At 43.7% G+C, this 24,941-nt stretch overlaps 1 protein-coding gene across 1 annotated transcript in view; it reads left to right on the forward strand.

Moving 5' to 3' along the window:
- fmn2 (formin 2) overlaps window positions 1–24,941 on the forward strand; it is a 368,117-nt gene that overhangs the window by 214,224 nt on the left and 128,952 nt on the right. Inside the window, exon 19 of the mRNA XM_033026371.1 lies at window positions 6,188–6,280. Coding sequence (XP_032882262.1) covers window positions 6,188–6,280 — 93 coding nt within the window. The remainder of the gene's footprint in view (window positions 1–6,187; window positions 6,281–24,941) is intronic.

A 24,941-nucleotide genomic window follows, 5' to 3' on the forward strand; every position in this document is an offset into this window, starting at 1 on the left:
CAGGTCTGGAGGGATATGGACCAAATGCTGGCAGGTGGCATTAGTGTAGTTGGGACATGTTGGCCGGTGTGGGCAAGTTGAGCTGAAGGGCCTGTTTTCACATTGTATCACTCTCTGACTCATTGTAGCTGCATATAGTGCTGTTAATGCGATATTGTTAAGTTTGCGTTATTGCTACAGGTATGCTTTTGGCTGCATTAGAGCCATTTATTTTACGAGAACGTTGCCAGGACTCAAAGGCCTGACCTTCACGGAGCAGTTGAGCAGGCTAGAGCTCTACTACTTGGAGCGCAGTAGGATGAAGGGTGACCTTATAGAAATGGACAAAATACTGAGAGGAATAGATCGAGGAAATAAAAAACAGACAGTTCCTTTCCCAAAGTAGCGGGATCAAGAACCAGAGGACATTGGTTTAAGCTGAGGGGGAAAGATTTAATAGGAACCTGAGGGGTAACACAAACAGTGGTGGGTGTATGGAAAGAGCTGTCGGATAAGGTAGTTGAGGCAGGTACGATCGCAATGTTTAATAAACATTTAGACGCGTACGTGGATAGGATAAGTTTAGTGGGATATGGGTCAAATGCAGGCAGGTAGGACCAGCGTAGGTGGAACGTTGGTCAGTGTCGGTAATTCGGGCCGATGGGTCTGTTTCCACGCTCTATTATCTTTACTATTGTTTATTGAAAGAAGTTCTTCTAATGAGAAGCAAGCATTTATTCTGGAGAGTGTTTAAAGTTGATTCTTTAAAAGTTGTACAAGTCCCTGTTGGAATATTAATGGAGATATTGATCCAAGGATTTGGAGTCCTGTTCCTCATTTGGATAAATGACTGCAAACTGAGCAAACAGACTGCAAGGACTGTCTGCCTGTCGCCTTCTCTCCACTAAGCAAACGTCTGTGGCTAAATGTTTTCTGTTGTCTAACTAGACACTCTTGGTTGAGATTTGCTCTAAGCAAGAGCAACTTCGAACTAGACAGCAGTCGGCAGGTGACATTGGGGCAGAGTCGAATACTCCCACATTGAAGTCCATGTGACTGAGTGAGGTTGTTTGGCACAGATTCCAGCCAACTACTGTCTGCTACATATGTAGAAATGAACTGCAGATGCTGGTGTGCACCTAATGGGGCTTTTTCACGGGGCGAGTTGACGCAAGATGTCACCAGAGTGAAGTGGTCGTGGTCCAGCACGAGTCTCGCACGATATAACGGGGGGTAGATAAAGAGTTCCCACGGTACTCGGCATTTCTGTTATTTGTGCGAGTGACTTGTCCGTCTCCCAAGCTTTCGCATTAAATCTTGAATGAACATCGTGAACTACACGTGACACAAATGATGTAACTTTTTTTTTCACACACTATAAATATCCTCCCTTGGTTGAATTGGCTCATTTGGAGACATGTTTTACTGTGTATGTGGGAGACACAGATGGACTGAGCACAGTACCTCAGTCTTACTGTGTGTGGGAGAGGGGGAGAAAGAGACGTACACTCACAGAGGCAGAGTCTCTCAGCCTGTGTAAGAGGGAGGGAGAGAGAGAGAGAGGCACACACAAGGTGGATGTGAAATCTCACCTGCCTGTTTCAGTGACAGACACCCGCCGCCAGTGAATGAAGACACCCCCATCTGTCTCCCCCTCCTCTCCCTCGACTATAATCTTTAAAAGGGACTTTAAAAGGGACTTTACTGAAAGGTTACGCATTTATCGACCACAGGCAGCATATCAGAAGGGTCTCGATATCTCTGGAGAAAAAGAATAGGTGGCAATTCGAATCGGAACCCTTCTTCAGACATCCTAATCGGAATTGAGTCTGAAGATGTGTCTCGTCCCGAAACATCAGCTATTTTTCTCCAGAGATGCTGCTTGACTCGCTGAGTTACTCCAGCGTTTTGTGTCTGTCTTCGGTTTAAACCAGCATGTGCAGTTCACTCCTTACACGGGTCTCTGGAGAACATTGATTGGTAGCGTTCCGGACCCTGCTTCGGAAAGGCATCGATCGCTAGTCGGCGAGGACTCCGAGCTGTATCTCTCAAAGAAGTACATGTGAAAATTTTCTCACGGACCATAAAAATGCGTAACCTTTCAGTAAAGTCCCTTTTAAAGATTATAGTTATTTTCTTGAATCTCATTCACATAACTCATGAATAAGTTGATGTCCATATGCGGATGCAAATCTTTATTTTTATTTATTTTTTAAATTCAATCCCACAGAAGACAATTTTTACTCACCTTCTGTCCCCTCTGTCCAGCTTCCGGGTTCACCGTTCGCAGGAGTTCCCACGGTACCCGCAAGAGTTATTACGGATATTGCACTGGCCACTACGTTCATATAATGTTGCAATGCTCAACCACAAGTGTACAAGTCACTCTTGGAGAAATTCAAACTTTCTTGAATTTTCTCCCGAGTGACCAAGATACACGATTACCTGCCGTTAGCGCTATGGTGGTCCACGGTGGTCCACGAATGCCGTACTGTTATCGCACGAGGTTCCCACGATGTTAAACTCTGGTTAACTCTTGCGTCAAGTCGCCCCGTGAAAAGGCCGCTTTAGACAGACATAAAGTGCTGGAGTAACTCAGCGTGTTGGGCAGCATCTCTGGCGCAAAAGAATGGGTGATGTTTCGGGTCGGGACCCTTCTTCAGATTGAAAGTAGAGGGGAAAGTAGAGTCCTCCCTTCTACTTTCAGTCTGAAGAGGGGTCCTGACTGGAAACGTCACCCATCCTTTTTCTGCTGCCTGACCCGCTGAGTTACCCCAGCACTTTGTGTCAACCATCCGCTACATCTTGATTTGCACTGTTCCACCTTGTAAATTCATGAACTCTGTTTAATCCCACAAGAAACTAAATAAACGCAACATAATTTTGTTTTTAAAGCAAATGATCCAGAACAAAAATTCATTTAAAAATGCAAAACACAACTACAGTGCTGTTTCTCTGTTATTTTTCTAAATTTACTCTGATCTTGTGGCTCTGCCAAGTATTGGGTCGGAAACTGGAGTTAGGAAAAGGCCAGAACAAATTAGGGCAGGTAAAAGTTGACCAAGGAAGGGTGGAGCCCATATGTCTCATTGTTGGCTGGGGAAGAGGTGATATCGAAGGTATACAAGGATGTGAACAGTGGAACTAGTAGGACAACAAGGGTGGGGGATGAATGGAATAGAAGAGTTACTTGAAATGAGAGAAATCAACGTTCATACAGTTGGGTTTAATATTCCTTTGTTATGAATCATAACCTGAGTAAAACCCTTGAGTCATTTTAATAATGAGGCCTGATTATTTCCCCTCTTCTAGCTCTTTGAACCTTCCTGGATTTAAGTCTGCAGCCATAAACAGCCATGCCCCACACACAAGACCAAAGCACGTTTCTACTTTACATCTCCTTTAAACTAAAGCTAGACACCAAATGCTTGAGTAACTCAGCGGGTCAGGCAACATCTCTGGAGAAATGGAATAGTGACATTTTGGATCAGTGCCCTTCTGAATTTTGAGTCTGAAGAAGGGTTCTGACCCAAAATGTCATCTATTCCTTTTCTCCAGAGATGCTGCCTGACCCACTGGATTACTCCAGTATGTTGTGTCTATCTTTGGTATAAATCAGCATCTGCAGTTTCTTCGTACACATCTCCTTTAAACTGTTGTCCAAAGACTTCATCTATGGAACTGATGCGTTACAATGTTGAGAACTATATTCTGCACTCTGTATCTTTCCCTTTGCTCTATCTATTGTACTCATAATTTCATAACTTCCAGGAGCAGAATTAGGCGTTTCGGCCCATCAAGTCTACTCCACCATTCAATCATGGCTGATCAATCTTTCCCCCTCAATCCCATTCTCCTGCCTTCATCCCATAACCCCTGGCAGCCTTACTAATCAAGAATCTGTCAATCTCCACCTTAAAATTCCATTGACCTGGCCTCCACTGACGTCTGTGGCAATGAATTCCACACATTCAATGCTGTCTTAAGTCTGAATTGATTGTACTTACAAGTGGTGTATCTGATCTGTTTGGATAGCATGCAAAATGGACCTTGGTCCATGTGACAACAATGATGGCTCGGTGGCAAAGCGGTAGTGTTGCTGCCTTACAGCACTTGCAATACCAGAGACCCGGGTTCGATCTGTACTGAGTTTCTATGTTCTCCCCGTGACAGCGTGGGTTTTTTCCGAGATCTTCGGTTTCCCCCCACACTCCAAAGACATACAGGTGTGTAGGTACATTGGCTTGGTAGATGTAAAAATTGTCCCTAGTGTGTATAGGATAGTGTTAGTGTGGGGATCGCTGGTCTGTGTGGACCTGTGTGGGACGAAGGGCCTGTTTCTGCGCTGTTTCTCTGAACTAAACTAAACTAAACTAAAATAAAATAAACTTAAATCAAAACCCACGATCGAACCTTAGGTCCTCTTTGTGTTTCTCAATGTCAATCTTTTGCTTCATCTAGTACCTGTGAGGCAACTTAGGATTTTCTATTGTATATTCATTGGATGTTGATGCCCTTGAACCCAGAGGTAACAGTTCTCTGGCTTTTGATTCTTCATGATGGTAGCAGAGCAAATGGATGATCCTAAAGGCAAATATAGAAATAAGTCCCTGTTGTCAGAATAATTGACGCTAGTTACCGGTGGTGACTTTCAAATAGCTTTCTTTTAAAAGCTGAATTTATCTAATTTCAAATGGACTCTCTGACCATTTACATTGTCAAGTTTATGACTTTATTCCTTGGAGCACAGGACGATAAGAGGTGGTCTTATAGATATGTCATCATGAGAGGAATATATGGGGTAAATGCAGTCTTTTACATAGATTAGAGGAATCAAGAACAGGAGGATATAGGTTTAAAGTGAGGGGGGTGGGAGAAGATTTTATAGGAATCTGAGGGGCAACTTTTTTTTTATACAAAGCGTGTATTTGTGTATGGAAGACGCTACACAATATACAGCTTGTATACGGAACAAGCTGCTTGAGTCATAGTCATGCAGCGTGGAAACTGACCCTTCGGCCCAACTTGCCCATGCCGACCAAGATGCCACATCTGCACTAGTCCCACCTGCCAACATTTGGTCCTATCCATGTACCTGTCTTAACTGTTTTTTAAATGTTGTGATAATACCTGCCTGTTCCATACACCTAGGAGGAGGTAGTTGACGCAGGTACTATCAGTCCCATTTGCAGGAATTAATTGAAAAGTGGCAGGTTTGTCTGTCTTTGATGGCTGAAATCGGGCGTTCCTCATCAGATCGTGAGAAAGGGCCCCGACCCCCAACTTTACTGTTCACATTCACCAGAGATGTTGCCTGATCCACTGAGTTTCTCAAGCATTGGCTTTTTGGTAAACCATCATCTGCAGTTCCTTTGCTTCTCCGAACTAATTAAACAAATAGCTCTCATTCATAAGTTTCATGTTACAAACTAATCAGGATGCATGATTTTCATTTTGGATGGGAACAATTTCTACACCAAAACTTGATGATCAAAGAGAAATGGTTTTGCATAAAGAGCTGAATACTGTAATGTAATGCCTGTGACACTTGGGCTAATGAAGCTATCAGGTCATCGCTGGCAAGCAAATCCAGAAACACGTTCTCAAGGTATATTCTCAATTGTGTTTGTTGTGTGAAGCTAAAACTAATAATTTAGAGATATTTAGTTTATTTAGATGTTTAGTTCAGGGATACAGAATGGAAACCGGGCCTTTGGCCCACTGGCCAACAATCACCCCATATACTGGTTCTATCCTACTACCTAGGGACAATTTACAGAAGCCTATTAACCTACTATCCTGCACGTCTTTGGAACGTGTGAGGAAACTGGAGCACCCAGAGAAAACCCATGCGGTCACAGGAAGAACGTGCAAATTCTGTGCAGACAGCACCCGTAGTCAGTTTCAAACCCAAGTCTCTGGTGCCGTGAGGCCGCAACTCTACCGCTGCACCCCTGTGTCGCCCCTGAAATTATGTTACATTTCACTCCTTTACAAGTGGTGTATCTGATCTGTTTGGATAGCATGCAAAATGGACCTTTACCCCCAGGGCCCCAAATATCATCTCTTTAGGTTAGTTTTAAAATGAAACAAAGATTCTCTCTAAATGTGTCTTCCATTTCAAAGTATGAAGCAACATGCAAGACTCGAAACATGGGAGTTAATAGATGTTTGAAGGTTTTATTTTTCCACTTTTCTCTTGTCGCAGTTTGTGAGACAGAAATGGAAAAAGTCTGTCGCCTTTCACCAGAAGAACATCTACAGCCTTTTAAAGATAAAATGGAAGAATTCATTAATCAAGGTAAATGGAGTAAGAGTTCAGACCTTTTTATAAATAAAAGACTAGGTAAGTGATATTATGTATTTTAACCATGACAATATTTGTTTTGGCATGAGGCATTGCCAAGGAGTATAATTAATCAGTGTCACAACTACATTACAAACGTATAGGCAGCTTGACAAGAGGTTCTTGGGATGCTGCAACAAAAATATTGATATCTGAACCTTAAATTGCTTTCAATATACTAAAAATAAGCACGTTATTAGCTTGCTTCAACAATGAGGCTATAAAGACGTTTAAACCTTATGTGGGCTGATTAATCATGAGAACACTGTTTATCAATGATCCCTGACGGCGGTTTGGGAACAGACTTTTCTTTTTCCTCCTCCCTGTTTATCTCCGACAAAGACACTGAATTCCTTGTTTTATTTAGCAAAATAGATTGAGATGACAAGTTGGCCATTTAAGGAGAATGAGTCAACCCAACGTTCATGTTTCCAAGTTGCAGAAACATGGATACAGCCGAACAAACTCCCTAATCCCCAACGCCCAAGGCAAATCTTCTGGTGTTTGAATTTTCAGTTGGCTTTCTGTGCTCTGTACATTTTGAGAGCCTAAAAAAAATGTTTTCCAAACAATCATTTTTCGTGTAGTTACTATTGATAGATGAATCTTGCTTTAGAGCAGAAGAAATGTTGTAGGTCGACTGTTTAAAATGTGTGCAAATTAATTGGAATGTATACTTTAAACGTAGACAGTGGCTTCCATGGTATGCAGTTAAGTGGGTTCTCCGGACAAGCTTGCATATTCCTTTAATCCAATATTTGCCGTCTACTATGATAACTGCCCAAAGGATTTCAAGTTGTACATTTGTTCAAAGATGTTGGCACGATGGCGACTCTAGGCTATAATCTTGACAGCCTGTTAAACTAGTGAATTTGTTAATTGCAGCTATTTTTAGGAATTTAATTTTCCACTGAACTTTGCTTGCTTTTCAGCAGAAGGGTTTACAAGTCTTTTGGTGTCTTTTTCTCTTTCCAAGTGTAGACATTTTATTAGCTAACCTTGAATATCTCTTTCTAAAATTGCACTGATCAATTATATTCGTATCTCACATTCAAAAAGGGTGAAAATGCAAGAGCTCAAACTGGCCTGTTGATGGTCGCAATGGACAAGTTGGTCCTGAAAAGGAAAGTGACCATTTTGAACAGTAAGATAGACATAAAAAGCTGGAGTAACTTAGCGGGGCAGGCAGCATCTCCGGAGAGAAGGAATGTGTGACGTTTCGGGTCGAGACCCTTCTTTACACATTTCGATCAGTTCAGGTCCGTAAATATCAACTCAATCTGACAACTTTGAAGCATTCAAATCAGATTATTGGTATCTTCAGTGCAAAGTTGAATTTTATTTTTGCTTTTAGTTTAGTTTAATATATGGGGAGTTTTAATTTAAAATTGGTGCATCATTTGAGTGGGACCGGTATTAAATCATTGTGGACTTAACTCATTTGATTTGATTTCACTCGTTAGTTCCCCTCTGTTATCAGGCTTTTGAACGGTTCTTCCAGAAGCTAGGGTCCGATTCACCTCTACCCCATTGCATACATTGTCTTTGTCTAGGTCTTTCCATGGTCTTTGCCTAGGGAACAGATGTGCTACAAAGCTGTGAACTATAGTCTAAAGAAGGATCCCGACCTGAAACAGCACCTGCCCTTTTTCTCCAGAGATGCTGCCTGACCTGTTGAATTACTCCAGTGTTTTGTATCCATCTTAACTATATTCTGCACTTTGTATCTCCTCCTTTGCTCTATCCATTGTACTTGAGTTTGACTTAATTGCATTTATATATAGTACCATCTTACCTGGTTGGATAGCATGCAAAAAAAAGCTTTTCACTATAACTCGGTACATAGGGTCATACAGCATGGAAACAGGCCCTTCGGCCCAACTTGCCCATGCCAACCAAGATGCCCCATTTATACTAGACCCACCTGACTGGATTGGCCCATATCCCTGTAAACCTTTCCTGTCCATGTACCTGGCCAAATGCCTTTTCAATGTTATTGTACCAGCCTCAACTACATCCTCTGGCAGCTCATGCCATTTACCCACCACCCACTGTGTGGAAAAAGTGAGTCCACCAGGCACCTCCTCACTGTGATGGAAGGCAAAAGTCTTAAAGTCCTTGTCTCTTCCCTCCATGTTCTCCCTCTGCGCTGAGGCGATCCAGGCTTCCGATGTTGTGACCCCGCCGGGTGATGGTAAGTAAGTCAGTCCCGCTGCTGAATCCGAGCTCCACAAACGGGCCGGATCAAACTCCACGGCCCGAGGTGGTCGAAGCTGCCGAAGCTGCCGAAGCTGCCGCCCTCCAGTCCAGTGGACGAAGCTGGAGCTCCGGAAAAACAGGTCACCAACCTGTGACCTGCGAGCTCACGACGATGTCGTCCACTGGGCCCGCGGCCGAGCCTCCGAGGCTCCGAAGTCGGGTCGCCGCCGCCGGAACGCCGCCACAACCCCGAAGTCTGGTCGCCGCCGCCGGTACGCCGCCACAACCCCGAAGTCGGCCAGCCTCGCGTTGGTAAGTCCTGGCTGGCTCTGCCTCCAGAGCCTCGAGGTCGGTCCAAGTTGGAGGCCGCCAGCTCCGCCATCAGGCCTCAGCGCAGACGGAGCCGGAGACGGGGGATACGACAAGAAAAGGTCGCATCCCCCCCAAAGGAAGAGACCAAAAACACATACCCAACCTAATAAACTAAAATTAACTAAAACAGGACAAAAGAAAACAACAACAACAACAAAAAACACACGGACTGCAGGCGAGCCGCAGCTGCTAGGGCAGCGCCGCCATTTCCGGAAGTAATCTGAAGAAGTGTCTCGACCCGAAACGTCACCAATACCTTTTCTCCAGAGATGCTGTCAGACCCGCTGAGTTACTATAGCTTTTTGTGTCTATCTTCGCTTTAAACCAGCATCTACATTTCCTTCCTACACAAAGCTGATCTATCTTACGGGGGGAGGGGTAAACTGCCTTTCAGGGTCCCTACCTGGTCGGAGAGGCAGCTATTCTCCGGGCTGCAGCTTCGACCCGTCCTCGCGGCCTGCCAGCGGGCCTGGAGCGGCGTTTCCTGTCGCGGACCACCCAGAACCTCGGCTTCGGCGGCGGCACAGCGCTAGAGCGCTATCATGGAGCGGGCGATGCCTTGCCTGGGTCGCCGCGCTGGAGCTCCGGTGAGCTGAGATCACTGGGTAAAACATCGCGGAGCTGCGGGACTGTGGAGCGGCCAGCTGCGGGCGGCGGCGCCGAACTTTACACCGGGAGCCTGGGATCTCACGACAAGATCGCCAGTTGTGGAGCACCAACCGGCGCGGCCTTGTCGGCTTCGGAAGCCGCGGCCTCCAGTACGGAGGCGGCCGTTCCAGGGTTCCCATGCCGCTGTGAGGACTCTCCCGACGCCGGAGCACCACCACCCGGCGAGAACGGCCAGGAACATCGGGCCTCCGTAGAGGCCTCAATAGGCCCGACTATGGGTGAACTGGGGTTGGGGACTGGACTTTGTGCCTTCCATCATGGTGGGAGCCATTGTGGGGGGATGTTCTTTGTGTTTAAGACTCTCATTGGTGTTATGTCTGTATTCTTTCTTTGTGTGCTGCAAAATGGCAAAAAGCATTTCACTTCATTACACCTCGGTGTATGTGAATGTGACCAATAAAATACCTTTGATACCTTTGATACCTTTGATACCTTAATATGACCATGCGCCTTTGGACAAATGGCATGCCGGCACCCTTCCACTTGCATGTTGGGTGTGAAGACAATCTGGGGCCTTGATGTAACCATAAGTTATTAATGGACAGCCTGCAATGAGAGTGTAAAAGGTTACCTTTGATCAGTGAAGGAGCACCAACGTTAAAAAACATTTTTTTCAGAAATGGAACACCCTTGTTTTCTGGGCAATTGATTGCTCCAGAATCAGTTTAGTGTCAGGAGAAATATATGGTTGTTAAATAGACTTGCGTTTGGTCTGTCCGTTTTCAGCACTCAAGGAAAAACAAAAGTTATTATTATTTGTTGTGGATATTGACTTTAAAACCGCAATGTCTCGGCGTATTTCACTTTCAAGCACATTTTTCCAAAGCCTCAAGACAGTAAAGATTGTTTACCTTCAGAGCTGTCTGTCAGCCTTGTGGGTGTGTGACTGGGATCACAGACTGCTGTCAGACTGGTGCCTATAGTCCTAGTCTCACTGCCATGCCTGACTGACGGCCACTAAAGTAAACAAATACAGCAAACTTTTGAATTACTATGGCTCAGTAGCCAAGAGGAATTGGGAGTCTTTTCTTAACCTTAGCTGGTGGGGGAATAAAAATATTTTGAAAGTGCTTTAGAATTAAACTCTTTAAACAAAACAAGGGGCCGACGTGGCTTCTAGATGCCATCGGCCCCCTTTGCACTAATGTGGGGTTGTCGGCTTCCCGTCAGTCTCCTAGATGTACAGCACGTGCCTACTTGAATGAAATGTTTCATTAACCACTTGAAAGTCTTGGGTTTGGCCACTAACACTGGCTGAGCAGCGTGATGAGTGCATGCCAATTAAGATTGTGATGAAGATAGACACAAAGTGCTGGAGTAACTCAGCGGGTCAGGCAGCATCTCCGGAGAAAAAGGATGGATGCCGGTTCGGGTTGGGACCCTTCTTCAGACTGGTTCCAACCGGAAACGTCACCCATCCTATGTAGACTATTTTCTAAATGGTGAGAGAATCAGAAAGTGGAGGTGCAAAGGGACTTGGGAGTGCTGGTGCAGGATTCCCAAACAGTTAATCTGCTAGTCGAATCGGTAGTAAAGAAAGCAAATTCAATGTGTGCATTTATTTCATGAGGGCTTGCATACAAAAGCAGGGATGTAATGTTGAGGCTCTGTAAGGCGCTGATAAGGCCGCACTTCGAATATTGTGAGCAATTTTGGGCTCCATATCTGAGGAAGTATATGCTGGCTCTGGAGAGGGTCCAGAGGAGGTATACAAGAATGATCCCAGGAATGAGTAGTTTAACCTATGATGAGCGTTTGTCGGCACTGGGCCTGTACTTGCTGAAGTTTCGAAGAATGAGAGTGGATGTGAATTGGATGTTTCCACTAATGGGAGAGTCTAGGACTAGAGGTCATGACCTCATAATTAAAGGACGTTCTTTTAGGAAGGAGATGAGAAATTTATTTCGTCAGAGGGTGGTGAATCTGTGGAATTCTTTGCCACAGAAGGCTGTGGAGGCCAAGTCAGTGGATATTTTTAAGGCAGAGATAGATAGACTCTTGATTGGTACAGGTGTCAGAGGTTATGAGGAGAAGGCAGGAGAATGAGGTTAGGAGGGAGAGATAGATCAGCCTAGATTGAATGGCAGAGTAGATTTGATGAGCCGAATGGCTTAATTCTACTCCTATCACTTATGACCTTATGATCCTTCTCCAGCGATGCTGCCTGATGCATTGAGTTACTCCAACACTGTCTTTTTGTGTAAACAAGCATCGGCAGTTCCTTGTTACTGTATGGTAAACTGATTTGATTATGTAAACCAAAGTTTCTCACAGTACCTTGGTGCACATGACAGTCAGGCACGGAAATCGCTATCAAAATATGGAGGGGACCGGGTGACAGGGGGACACAATTTATTGGCGCGCGCGCATGCACACGCACACACACACACACACACACACACACACACACACACACACACACACACACACACACACACACACACACACACACACACACACACACACACACACACACTCACGCGAGGCTTCGCAGGCTCAATCCAGCGCTAAATGCAGCTCATCTCTGCCTGTCTCGCCGGGTTAAACTACGGCCCTGCCTGGACTGACGGGACACCAGCGCTGCTTCTCCGCGCTGGCTGTAAACCTGGGCCATATTTCCCGCAAGCCCAGGCAGGGCTGTAGGTTAACCTGGCGGGACAGGCAGAGTTGAGCTGGGTTTTGCGCTGCTTCTCTGCGCTGGCTGTGGGCCTGGGGGCACTGACTCCCAACCTCTCTGGCCACCCATGGGGGGGGGGCACTCGGGTGGGGACGGGACAGCGCCGGAGAGCCACGATCGATCCTGGCTCCAGATGAGGCGCAGGTCTGTGCCGAGAGTGTTTTGGCACGTCTCCGTCCTCCAATCACTGAGCTCTATCCTCAGTCCCCCCCCCCCCCCTCCTCCTTCCTCCAATGATCGCGCTGAATCTTAATATCCCGCCCCCATTACCTGCTGACCGACGTCTCTCTCGTCCAATGGGCGCCCTCGATCAGCAGTCCCACCCCCACTATCTCGCGGAAAGCAGAGATTTCGCCGGGTTTTAAAATCCGGATTACAAAGACTTGGGGGGAGATCGTCCCCCAACTCTCAAAACAGAGGGGGGGGAGACGTGTCCCCCTTGGCCCCCACCGGTATTTCCGCCCCTGATGACAGTAATAAACCTAAACAAATCTTGTGATGATTCAGGCTTGTAATAGGTTAAAGATGGAAAGGATGAATTTAGTCGTTCAATTCAAATGGTTAATTAACATCACATGATTCGCTGTCAGATGCCGTTGAATATTTACATTTTATAAATAGATATTCTATAAAATATTTCTTCAGGCTGATCAGGCTGATTAGTCTGAGGAACGGTCCTGACCTGAAATGTCACCTCTCCATGGTCTCTGGATATATTGCCCAACCCACTGAGTTACCCCAGCACTTTATTCCTTTTCTATTTCATCATTTTATTTTCACAAATGGATTGAATTTATTTCATAGAAACATAGAAAATAGGTGCAGGAGGAGGCCATTCAGCCCTTCGAGCCAGCATCGCCATTCATTGTGATCATGACTGATCGTCACCTATCAATAACCCGTGCCTGCCTTCTCCCCATATCCCCTGACTCCTCGGCTTATCCATTGGGCAAAGCTTTTCTCTTCATGAAAACCTTTGATTACAAATACTTGCATTAAATCTCCTAGTTATCTGGCCCCAGGGAGAATTACACTAGTTTTTTCTGCTGATCAACATGACTGTAGCCTCATAGTTTTGGAGCCATTCTTGTAAACGTCTTAGGCTTGCAAGCATATTCATGCTTGCCAAAGAGAGACATCCAAATTGGACACACCAATCGATCTGAGGTCAAATTGGTACTTTGAAATCCATTAAGGTTGCATATTTGAGAGAAAAAAATTGCAGTGATGTCTTATCTTACGAAAAACCCTTTCAGAATGTCCCAAAATTATTTGAAAGCAATGAAGTACTTTGGAAACGGATTCACTGCAGTAAATCAAGAGAGGCAGTTCTCAGTCTTGGTATAAGTAAAAGTATACTGTTGACAGTAGCTCTTGTTTTTTTTTATTCTGAGGTCTTTGAAAAGAATGATTAAGAATTATTTCTCAATGCCTATCAAGCCCCTTACTAAATTGAGGCATTAAAAAACATGCTGCACCTTTTGGTATTTATTGCATTTTAGAAAGATACTCAGATATTATACAACAAGCTTGATCTGAATTGTTACAAAATGAGTGACAAATATACCAGATTAAATAAATGGTGTTAAAATTATGTCTGTCTAACCAGATAAGTTCCTTCAGTGTTATCTTGGGAGATGAGGCTACATTCTCACTTGCTGGTTGTAAAAGATTTGATTTCTGTATCATATATCTACCAATGTATAAAGGATTAAGAGACGCTAGACAAAGAGGGACCCGTTGGGTCCCGTCGCCTCAACGGCGGGGACGGGGGGGCCTGCGGCATCACACACACACTAACCACCCCCCCACACACATGGGGGGTGGGGGAGAGGGGTGGGAGGGGGAGGTGGAGAGGGAGAGTAGAGGGGAGAGAGGAGTGGGGAGAGGGGAGGTGCAGAGGAGGGTAATGGGGAGAGAAGGACACGGAGAGGGACACGGAGGGGGACACGGAGGGGGACACGGAGGGGGACAGAGAGGAAGAGAGGCACAGAGAGGGAGGGGGAGAGGGGGGGGGGCGAGAGGGAGCGTGAGGGGGCTGAGAGGGAACGGGGGGCGAGTTTGAGGGGTTAGGGGGATGCGTCGTCAGAGGTGAGGGCTGGTTCCCGAACGCAATAATCACTCGCTCCCAACAGCGCGGGCAAGAAGACAGCGTGGTTTTTTTCAAGTTCTTCAAAAGCAAGCCGGTGACCTCCAGTGACCTCCGGTGACTTCGGGATCTGCAGAACTTGCTCGTTCTTTCTGCAATATCGACCGCCGCCACCATGTTGTTGAACTTCAAGAAGCCCAGCGGAGCGCGCTGGACGACTTGATCACGTGTTCATGACCTCCAATCCAGATAACTGGCTGCGCATTGAAAAGTCTGCGCAGCTGATCGCGAGGAGCAAAGGCATTGTGACATCATGCAGCTCACTTCAGATTCAGTTATATTTTAATACTATTTTAGTAAAAAACTCGGGAAATAATTAACCAAATTTTCAGATGAGGAGATTTTTGAATTCTTGAGGTAAATCTCTAACGGAATATGTAAAAATTTCTTCGTTACTGCATTGGGTTTTGGAGGAGATATGACTGACAACCAACCAAACAAACAAACAAACTAACGAAGAGAGTTATAATAGTTACTAGACCAAGGCAGACCCGTTGGGTCTGCTCCCCCAATGCAGCCGTTCCCTACCCGTAGCCCCCATGGGAGACGTGGTCCTCCAACTCAAGCGGCTCAGGAATGAGCAGTGCGGCTGGTTTTAAATGGCGTCTTTGAGGCGAGATGCGGGCGCCAGCAGCCGTTATGGTCGCTGGCCAGCAAGAGGCGACAAAATGAGTGAGTAGGGGGGGGGGGGAGAAGGATTTAATGAAAAATGTGGACATAAACATAACGAAATCTAATGAGGAGTGGATAGTTGGAATGAAAAGTGAAATGTCTACCGAAATGGCTGCTTCTATGGGTGAGAATCAAGTTTATTTTTGAAATGGTGGGGGGGGGGGGGAGAAGGATTTGATTAAAAAGGTGTACTTAAACACGACAAAATGTAATGAGGAGCGGATACTTAGAAAGAAAAGTGAAATCTCTACCGAAATGGAAAAGATCTCGGCGATTGTGCGTCTGGATTCGGCGTGGCAAGGAATCAAGGAAGAAATGCAGCCGGAGGCCGTACATGTAAATGGATCCATTCCGATTGGACATCTGCGAGCATCGGCCATTCCGATTGGACATCTGCGAGTATTGGGCATTGTGACATCACACGATGGAACGAATCGAAAGGCAGAAAGGCAGCCGGACGGCAGGCGGCAGCCACAGAGTTTTATATAATAATAGATAGATATGATAACCAAGCTCAACACTTTCACACAGTCCACCTCGGCGCTGAACACCTTCGCTCAGTCTGCCTTGGTCTACGTGTTCTCCCGGTTGCCAAACCCTTTAACTCCCCTTCCTATTCCCATAGTGACCTTTCCGTCCTGGGCCTCCTCCATTGTCAGAGTGAGGCCAAACACAAATTGGAGGATCAGCACCTCATATTTTGCTTGTGCTGCTTACAACCCAGTGGTATGAATATTGATTTCTCTAATTTTATAACCCTTGCATCCTCTCTCTCCCTCTCCCTCTCCCTCTCCCCACCCCTCCCCCAACCTAGTCATCATACTAATCTCATTGTCTTTCTGTTGAGTTTCACTGTCTCTAACTCGTTATCACCTGCCCCACAGCCAACAATCGACAATTGTGGCCACCACCTTTCCTTGATCACCGTTGCTTTTTGCATATCTTTCATTCATTTGTTCTATGTACCTTCTATATCTCTTATTTTCCTTTCCCATGACTCTCAGTTTGAAAAAGTGGCTCGATCCAAAATGTCACCTATTACTTTACTCCAGAGATGCTGCCTGACCCGCTGAGTTACTGCTACTTTTTGTGTCCATCTTTGAAGTATATGCAAACTCTTTTAATATTGGAATAATTAATTGCTTGCATGAAACAGTGGCTATGATACAGGAAGAGAAGTTTATAATCTATAATCAACGGCTGTGTGTTGGAGAAAAATATGAACATCTGCCTCAAACCTTTGTTTGTGGATTAGAGCATTAAAGTTATTCTACTGTCATTTCCAAAAAGTAAAGACCACAATATTCTGTGAAGTTATTCAAGGTCACGAGGAGAATAAGATGACAGCACAGAGTATTTTACCCTATGTAGGGTAATCAAGATTCAGAAGACATAAGTTTGAGGAGAGGCCCTTGTGGCTAAGGGGATCAGAGGGTATGGAGAGAAGGCAGGTACGGGATACTGAGTTGGATGATCAGCCATGATCATATTGAATGGCGGTGCAGGCTCGAAGGGCCGAATGGCCTACTCCTGCACCTAATTTCTATGTTTCTATGTTTCTATGACAGAGGGAAAAGATTTAATAGGAACCTGAGGGGCAATTTTATCACACAGAGGGTGGACAAGCTGCCAGAGGAGGTAGTTGAAGAAGTTGCTACACCATTTTAAATAATTTTTTGTCGATACATGGATGGTCAAGGTTTATTGGGATATAGGCCAAATGCGGGAAGGTGGGACTAGTACAGATGGGATATTTTGGTCAGCATGGGCAAGTTGGGCTGAAGGCCCTGTTTCAATGTCGTATGACTCTATGACAATGACTCTAAAGGATCCATTTGTGACTTGCTGTACTTTTCCATGCGACGTTGAGAAGTGATGGAGGTAACTTAATCTTTGAAACAACATGACCACATTCTTTTGCGGCATTTTGATGGAATTAATATTGGAGTACTCTGTTTTCATTTTTGATGAGGCCAGCATTTATTACATCTTGTTAACAATTCTCAGAGTTGATGGTGGGCTGCCATCGTGATTATTTTGTGTCCAAATGCAATTAATGAATCATGTTTTAATGGCATTTCAGCTGTTTTAAATTTAATTTAAATTGAGTTAATTAACTAAATTTGAACTTGTATTTCTTGGCCATTAGTTGAGACCATTCCATTACCCGTTCAACAACAACCACTGTGCCACTGAGTTCATTTTTATGAACAAAAGTTCAATTAGGCTAATATTGATTTTTTTTTCTAAATGTATGACAAGATCTTTTGCTCTTTCAATGCCATTTATCGAACTACCTCAGTATACATGCATTAAGATTGTCTTGATGTTTATTTTCTGTTGATAGTTAGTTTGAGTTTAGTTATTGTCACATGTACAGAGCTTTTGTTCATTGCTAACCAGTCAGCGGCAAGGCAATACATGATTATAAATCGTGCCGTCCACAGTGTACAGATCCCAACATGCGCTGTATACAATGTACAAACTAGTGCAGGCCTCTCGCACACAATTTAATATTTTTTGTGCTGCTTAATCTTTTTAGAATATTTCACTCATTTGAAGCAACCAGCCCTCAATATCTAGTTAATTGCAGTAGATGTTCCCAAGCAGGGCTTTGGCACATTTGAACTACACCAGGACTACGTTCCATTGAACACAGTACACTACAGTGCAGGAACAGGCCCTTCGAACCACAATGTTTGTGCCAACATTGCATTGCCAACATTGCCAACACAATCATGTGCCAAACATTGTCGAATGATGCCGAGTTAATCTCTTCTTCCTGCATGTGATCCATATCCTATCATTCCCTGCATATCCAGGTGGCAACCTAAAAGCCTCTTAAAATGCCACTTTCGCATCTGCCTCCCCCACTATCCCTGACAGTGCGTTCCAGACACCGACCACTGTATATTAATAAATAAATTAATAAATACATACATAAATAACTTGCCCCGCACATCTCCTTTAAACTTTTCTCTCCTGACCTGAAAGTATGCTCTCATGTCTTTGACATTTCCAGTCTGAGAAAAAAAGTTCTGACTGTCTACCCAGTCTGTGTCGCAGGATTTTATAAACTTCTATCAGGTCTCCCTTTGGCCTTCAATGCTCCAAAGAAAACAATCGCATTTTGACCAATCCTTCTTTCTACCCAATATCTGCTAATCCAGAAGATAGACACCAATGCTAGAGGTAACTCAGCGGGTCAGGCATCATCTCTGAAGAAGGGAATAGATGAGGTTTTGTGTCAGAAGCCTTTTTCAGACTGAAAGTAGAGGTAGAGGAGGGGTAGGGAGGGAAATAAACTGGAGGCGAGAAAAGGCGTGTTCAATAGACAATAGGTGCAGGAGTAGACCATTCAACCCTTCGAGCCACCACCGTCATTCAATGTGATCATGGCTGATCATTCACAATCAATACCCCGTTCCTGCCTTCTCCCCATATCCCCTGACTCTGCTATCTTTAAGAGCTCTATCTAACTCTCTCTTCAAAGCATCCAGAGAACCAGCCTCCACCGCCTTCTGAGGCAGAGAATTCCACAGACTCACAACTCTTTGTGTGAAAAAGTATTTCCTTATCTCTGTTCTAAATGGCTTGCCCCTTATTCTTAAACTGTGGCCCCTGGTTCTGGACATGTTTCCTGCCTCTAGCGTGTCCAAACCCTTAATAATCTTATGTCTCAATAAGATTCCCTCTCATCCTTCTAAATTCCAGAGTATACAAGCCCAGCCACTCCATTCTATCAACATATGACAGTCCCTGCATCCAGGAATTAACCTTATGGACCGACGCTGCACTCCCTCAATAGCAAGAATGTCCTTCCTCAAATTTGGAGACCAAAACTGCACACAATACTCCAGATGTGGTCTCACTAGGGCCCTGTACAACTGCAGAAGGACCTCTGTGCCCTTATACTCAACCTCTTGTTATGAAGGCCAACATTCCATTCGCTTTCTTCACTGCCTGCTGTACCTGCATGCTTACTTTCATTGACTGATGAATAAGGACCCCCAGATCCTGTTGTACTTCCCCTTTTCCCAACTTGACACCATTTAGATAATAATCTGCCTTCCTGTTTTTGCTACTAAAGTGGATAACCTCACATTTATCCACATTAAACTGCATCTGCCATGCATCTGCCCACTCAACCAATCTGTCAAAGTCATTCTGCATCCTCCTCACAGTTCACACTGCCAACCAGCTTTGTGTCATCTGCAAATTTGCTAATGTTACTTTTAATCCCTTCATCTAAAACATGAATATATATTGTATGTATTCATATCATGACTGGCAACAGATGACTTCAGGAAGGGTGGAGCCCATAATGGCCCATTGTTAAACTTTTCCTGAGGTCATCTGTTTCTGTTTATTTCCAACACCTGCCACCCCCCCCCCCCCCCCCCCTCCCCCCCCAGCATTTTGTGTCTATCCGGTATAAACCAGCATCTGCAGTTCCTTCCCACACATTTTGTCCTCTAACCCAGACATCATTCTGGGAGACCTCTTCTGCATCCTCTCCAAAGCCTCCACATCCTTCCTGTAATGAGACAACCTGCGCTGCACACAGAACTCAAAATGCAGCCTAACCAATGTTACAAAGCTGCAATGTGACTTTCGGACCCTAGTACCCAATGCCCTGATTGATGAGGCTGAGCATACCATTCAAATTCATGACCACTATCTACTAGTGTGGCTCCACAATATGTGGAGCTGGCATTCTCAATGAAGCTTTACACTATAACACTGGTAATTAGAAACCAAAGAGAATTAAAACAAGTGAATACATATGCACAGAAACTGGATTGCAAATATTCTTGCTAAAACATGGCCACAAGTTTAATCTCTACCCATCTTCATTCCTTGACCTTTGCTCACAACACTCTATCAGCTGGAGATGAATTCTGGGTAGGTCGTGCTTTTTTTTTGTCACGGCTGAATGAGGATCCAACGTTAATCGGTTTGCTCTGAAATGATTCTTTCAAATGCTCATTCAGACTGCTGGCCAATGCTCCACTCTATTCCCTGTGGTCTTATTTTTAAATCAGCTGCCAATATCTTGTCAACAGTCCCTTAAAACTGTAGTAAAGTCTTCTTCAAGAGCTTGGAACAGTATTTGAAGGTTCATAGTCTGCTGATTGCTTTGCCATGTGATATGTTTCCATCTTCCAATTTAAATTATTTTTGACCAAAAATATATGATGGCCAAGATGTTTTCCCAGTGTCCTATGAGACTTGTGTCATATAATCATACAAACTCTCAAGCAATCAGAAATGTCCCAGTGTTAATTTAAGTCTCAGATGGCAAACAATTCTGTTTGAATTTATAACCTGATTCTAGTGAATGTATACACTGGCAACCATTTACACAGACTCTGAACATTGTCTGCACTGAATGTTTTTGCTTTTATGCACTACACTCCAAAATAACAATAAATATATATTTTTTTTTAATTGCCTGATTGGATAAATTCTTGAAATTGGATCCTTTCCAGTGAAGTGCCAGCCATGCTCTGTCCTGCCGCTCCTCTTTTCCAACTTTCTTCCCCGCTCCCCCTGCAATTTGTTTGAAGACGTGTCACAACCCAAAACATCACATTTTCCATATTCCCCTGAGATGCTGCCTGACCCGCTGAGTTCCTCCAGCATTTTGCGCCTTTCTTTGGTATAAGCCAACATCTGCAATTCCTTGTTATGACATTTCAGCCACTTGGCACAAATCTGATTGAATGGAAACAAATATTGGAACTAGCAGTAACATTTTTTTTAGAAGATGCTGGAGTAACTCAGCGAAACAGGCAGCATCTCTGGAGAGAAGGAATGGGCAACGTTTTGAGTAGAGACTCTTCTTCAGACTGCAGATTTAGGACCCCATTCATTCTCTCCAGAGATGCTGCCTGTCCCGCTGGGTTGCTCCAGCATTTTGTATCTATCTTCGGTGGAAACCAGCATCTGCAGTTCCTTCCTAGACATTTTGTTAACTGCCTTTTGGTTGTTCACGTTTCTGTGTTAGTGGAATATGAGAGACTTTTTTATCTCCATCCCATTAAACATAAATACTGAAAAACTGCAAAATGCCGAATATAATTCCACATTGCAGACTGCCTTCTCAGCCCCTTACAAACAAAGAACTGCAGATGCTGGTTAATACACACAAGGACAAAGTGCTGGAGTAACTCAGTGGATCAGGCAGCATTTTGGAGAATATGTATAGGTGATGTAAGACCCTCCTTCAGATTCTCTTACCCCCACTGCCCCAACCGCATGAATAAAATCATCATCCAGACAATTGATACTATGTATTTCTGGTTTAGGTTTAATATTGTCACATGTATCAAGGTACAGTGAATAGCTTTAGTGGATGTGTTGTTAGATTAAATCAGATAATACCATGTCAAAACGAGGAACTGCAGATGCTAGTTTACGCAAAAAGACACAAAGTGCTAGAGTAACTCAGCACGTCGGGCAGCATCTGGAGAAGTGATGGGTGACATTTTGGGTCGGGACCCTCCATGACAAGCATGACTATCTGATTTGATTGGATGAAGGATGCGTGTTCTCCTTTTAACAATGTTTAAAAGAAACAAAATATGGAAAGGCACTCTGGTACTTGATTCCGTGCAGTAATTGAATGGATTCTTATTGATTATTTAAAAAAAAGACAACTTAAGTAATAATCCCGTTAACTCTCCGAGAGGAGTCAGAAGCAACTAATTCTCTTTTCTAAGTTACTCTGTCTGATGTTCCAAATTCTCCAAGTTGTAAATTCTTCACGTTTTACAAACTTTTAATTAAACTAATGTTAAAGTCGGTCTAGTGCTTAACTGTGATTATTTTCTGTGCTATGAGCGGTTTAGTCTGTAAGAGTGTTAGAGCAACCATGCCGTGCTGGTTTAATCCCCCTTTGTAGTTTTTACTTTGGCTAATTTGCAGAAAATTGAATTCTAGTTTTGTTAGCATAGTGGATTTAAATAAACATAGAGCAACTTAATTAGGTAATAGTGGTCGGTTTTCCAAGATCATTAATTATCCGTTGACTTTAGTTGAAGTAACTTGTCAACAAAGATTGATATTTAAATCTGATATTCAGTTTTAAATGATACAATTTGAAATCCAGAACTCTGCTTAGTCTTGCCAGGTCTGATGTACTGCATTGACGGCTAAAAGTGGCCTAAAAGTTTCCACGCTTGGTTTAATAATAAGCTTCAAAATGGACTTCAAATTTCCAAGGCCAAACATTTCTAAAATATTTGGTGTCGTTTATTACGTTTGTATATTGTGTCAGCAGATAAACCAGGGATTTAATATTCTATCATTGAACTAGATAATGTTATGCTATTAAATGGTGATAAATAAAACAGAATCCACATTTTCTTTTGCATAAAGATAATCTTTATATAAAAAGACTTGTGTTCTCATTGTGCAAGCTACTTTCAAATCATTGACAAGAAAATATAGCTCGATGATTGTGACAACATTTTGCGTCATGCCATTTCTGATCGTTCAACGGATTTTATTTTGACACCTATCTTTTCAGTTTTGGGTGGTTCTAGGGCCTTTGATCACAGTAGAAGTGTTTTTTTCTCAACGCCCACCTCTAACTGTGCTTTGAATGTTTAGACAGATATAATCGATGGAGTTCTCAGTGAGGCTTCACACTGTGATTTGGGAATAAAAACAACCAGGAAAATCCCCCCCTCCCCTCCCCCCCACCACCACCACTGGCTTGGCAAACACAAAGCATGGAATCCTTAAAACTTGATCCTTCTGATTTTTCCCCTCACCGCTTTTTTTCCAGGAAGGACCCATTTCAAAATAAATAATGCTGAAGGCTGAACAATTGTTAATAATAGGTTTGGTGGCAATGCTTTCTGTCCTGTATCCAAAGAGTCAGCCACTTCTGGTGAAACTAAGCCACTTTGTACTCGATAAGCTTGCCCAGCATTTGTCTTTACAAACGTTAGCAATTGCTGATAGTCACTGCAAAAGTGACTTGACAATTTAATGGCAAATCTTCCTGCTCTTCACTGAGGAGACACCTTTTTGTTTAGAAAGGCTGCCAGAAAAATTATTGGTCTCAATACTTTAATGAGAGAACAAGATAGCCTTGCTGTTCAAATTACTGTGTTGTGGGCTCAGGGCATCTGGGATTATTACCCCATTCGACGTTTTGTAAGGTAATAAATGGCTCATAAATCCTCTTGTAAACTAGAGTGTCTGTAGCACATATGACTTCATGTTTAACACCCCTGTCACTTACGTTAACATCAAGGTTGTTGTAATTGCATGCAAAATGAAACTGGGAAATGAGTAAAATCTTGCTCGAGATATTTACTGGAATATTTGTAAACTTCAAACAGTTTAGTTTAGATACAGGTCACTGGGCTTCAGTAAAATTGTAAATTGTCCCTAGTGTGTAGGATAGTGCTTGTGTACCGGGTGATCACTGGTTGGCGCAGACTTGGTGGGCCGATGGGCCTGTTTCTGTGCTGTATATCTAAAATCTAAAGTAAAGTTCATATCTGAGATTAGTGTTGTGTAGTGTTAAAGAGCTTGATGATAGCTGAGAAGCTTTTCTTGAACCTGGTGGTCTTCATCTGGCATTAAATGTTATTTATGGTATTCCTTCCATTATGTATCTGTACACTGTTAATGGCCCAATTGTAATCATGTATTGTCTTTCCGCTGACTGGTTAACATACCAAAAGCTTTTCACTGTACCTCGATACACTTGACAATAAACTAAACCCAAACTCAAACCCATAGACAATGTTTTGGGTCAGACCTTTCTTCAGACTCTGTCCCACGGCCTTCAGGCTGTGTCCCGGGACCCTTCTTCAGAAACGGTCTGAAGAGATTCTCATAGTAAAACATTGTCAATGCTTTCCCGGCATAATATGCTGTCTGCCCTGCTGGGTTACTCCAGCACTTTGTTTTTTGCAAGCCAGCATCTACAGTTGCCTGCTGTATTGCTGCACAAATGTGGAAGGTGAAGAGAAGGTGAAGTAATAAAAAGGAACCACCAATGTTGGTTTATACCAAAGATAGACACAAAATGCTGGAGGACCTTAACAAGTCAGGCAGCATCTCTGAAGAAAATTGATAGGTGACGGTTCGGGCCGGAACTGTTCTTCAGTCTGAAATAAACTTGATCACTTTAATTAGAGGAGGCAGGTTTATGGTCAGCTTAAAGCTGGGGATAAAAACATCCCTGTTATTCCAAATGTTGCCTACATTTTATCGAATCAAGAATCCAGAACCAGAGGACATAGGTTAAAGGTGAAGAGGGAAAATATTTAATAGGAACTTTTTCACACAGAGGGCGGTGAGTGTATGGAACGAGCTGCCAGAGGAGGTAGTTGAGGCATGTTGTATCGCAACATTTAAGAAACATTTGGACAGCTACATGGATAGGACGGGTTTAGAGGGATATGGCTAGTGTAGATTAGACATGTTGTTCAGGATGGGCAAGTTGGGCCGAAGGGCCTGTTTCTACAATCTATGACCCCATACCTTTCATCAGATGCAAGGAGCTGTTGGAGGTGCGAGACACACTACTCTATCAAAAACAAACAAATAAGTGCTGGCAGAATGATTGTAGTTTGGAAAAAAGACAAAATAGGATCCCTCTTGGATGGAGCGACTGAGAAAATTGGACCCTGCCAAATTATTTGAATGGCCAGGATTCCTGCGGGTTAGATGACTTGTATTTCAAAGTTGTGTTTGCTTTGCTATAAACTTTAGGAAAGAAACAGTGCCACGTGGAACGATTATAAAAGAGGTTTGGAGCAGGGATGTCGATTTATGGACATATTTTCTGAAATGGCTGTACATTTTCCAGAAGAGAGAGACTTTTATTTTTTGCCAGTGAAGCTTATTAT

The sequence above is a fragment of the Amblyraja radiata genome, chromosome 8 (assembly GCF_010909765.2).
Source record: "Amblyraja radiata isolate CabotCenter1 chromosome 8, sAmbRad1.1.pri, whole genome shotgun sequence".
Classification (NCBI taxonomy): domain Eukaryota; kingdom Metazoa; phylum Chordata; class Chondrichthyes; order Rajiformes; family Rajidae; genus Amblyraja; species Amblyraja radiata.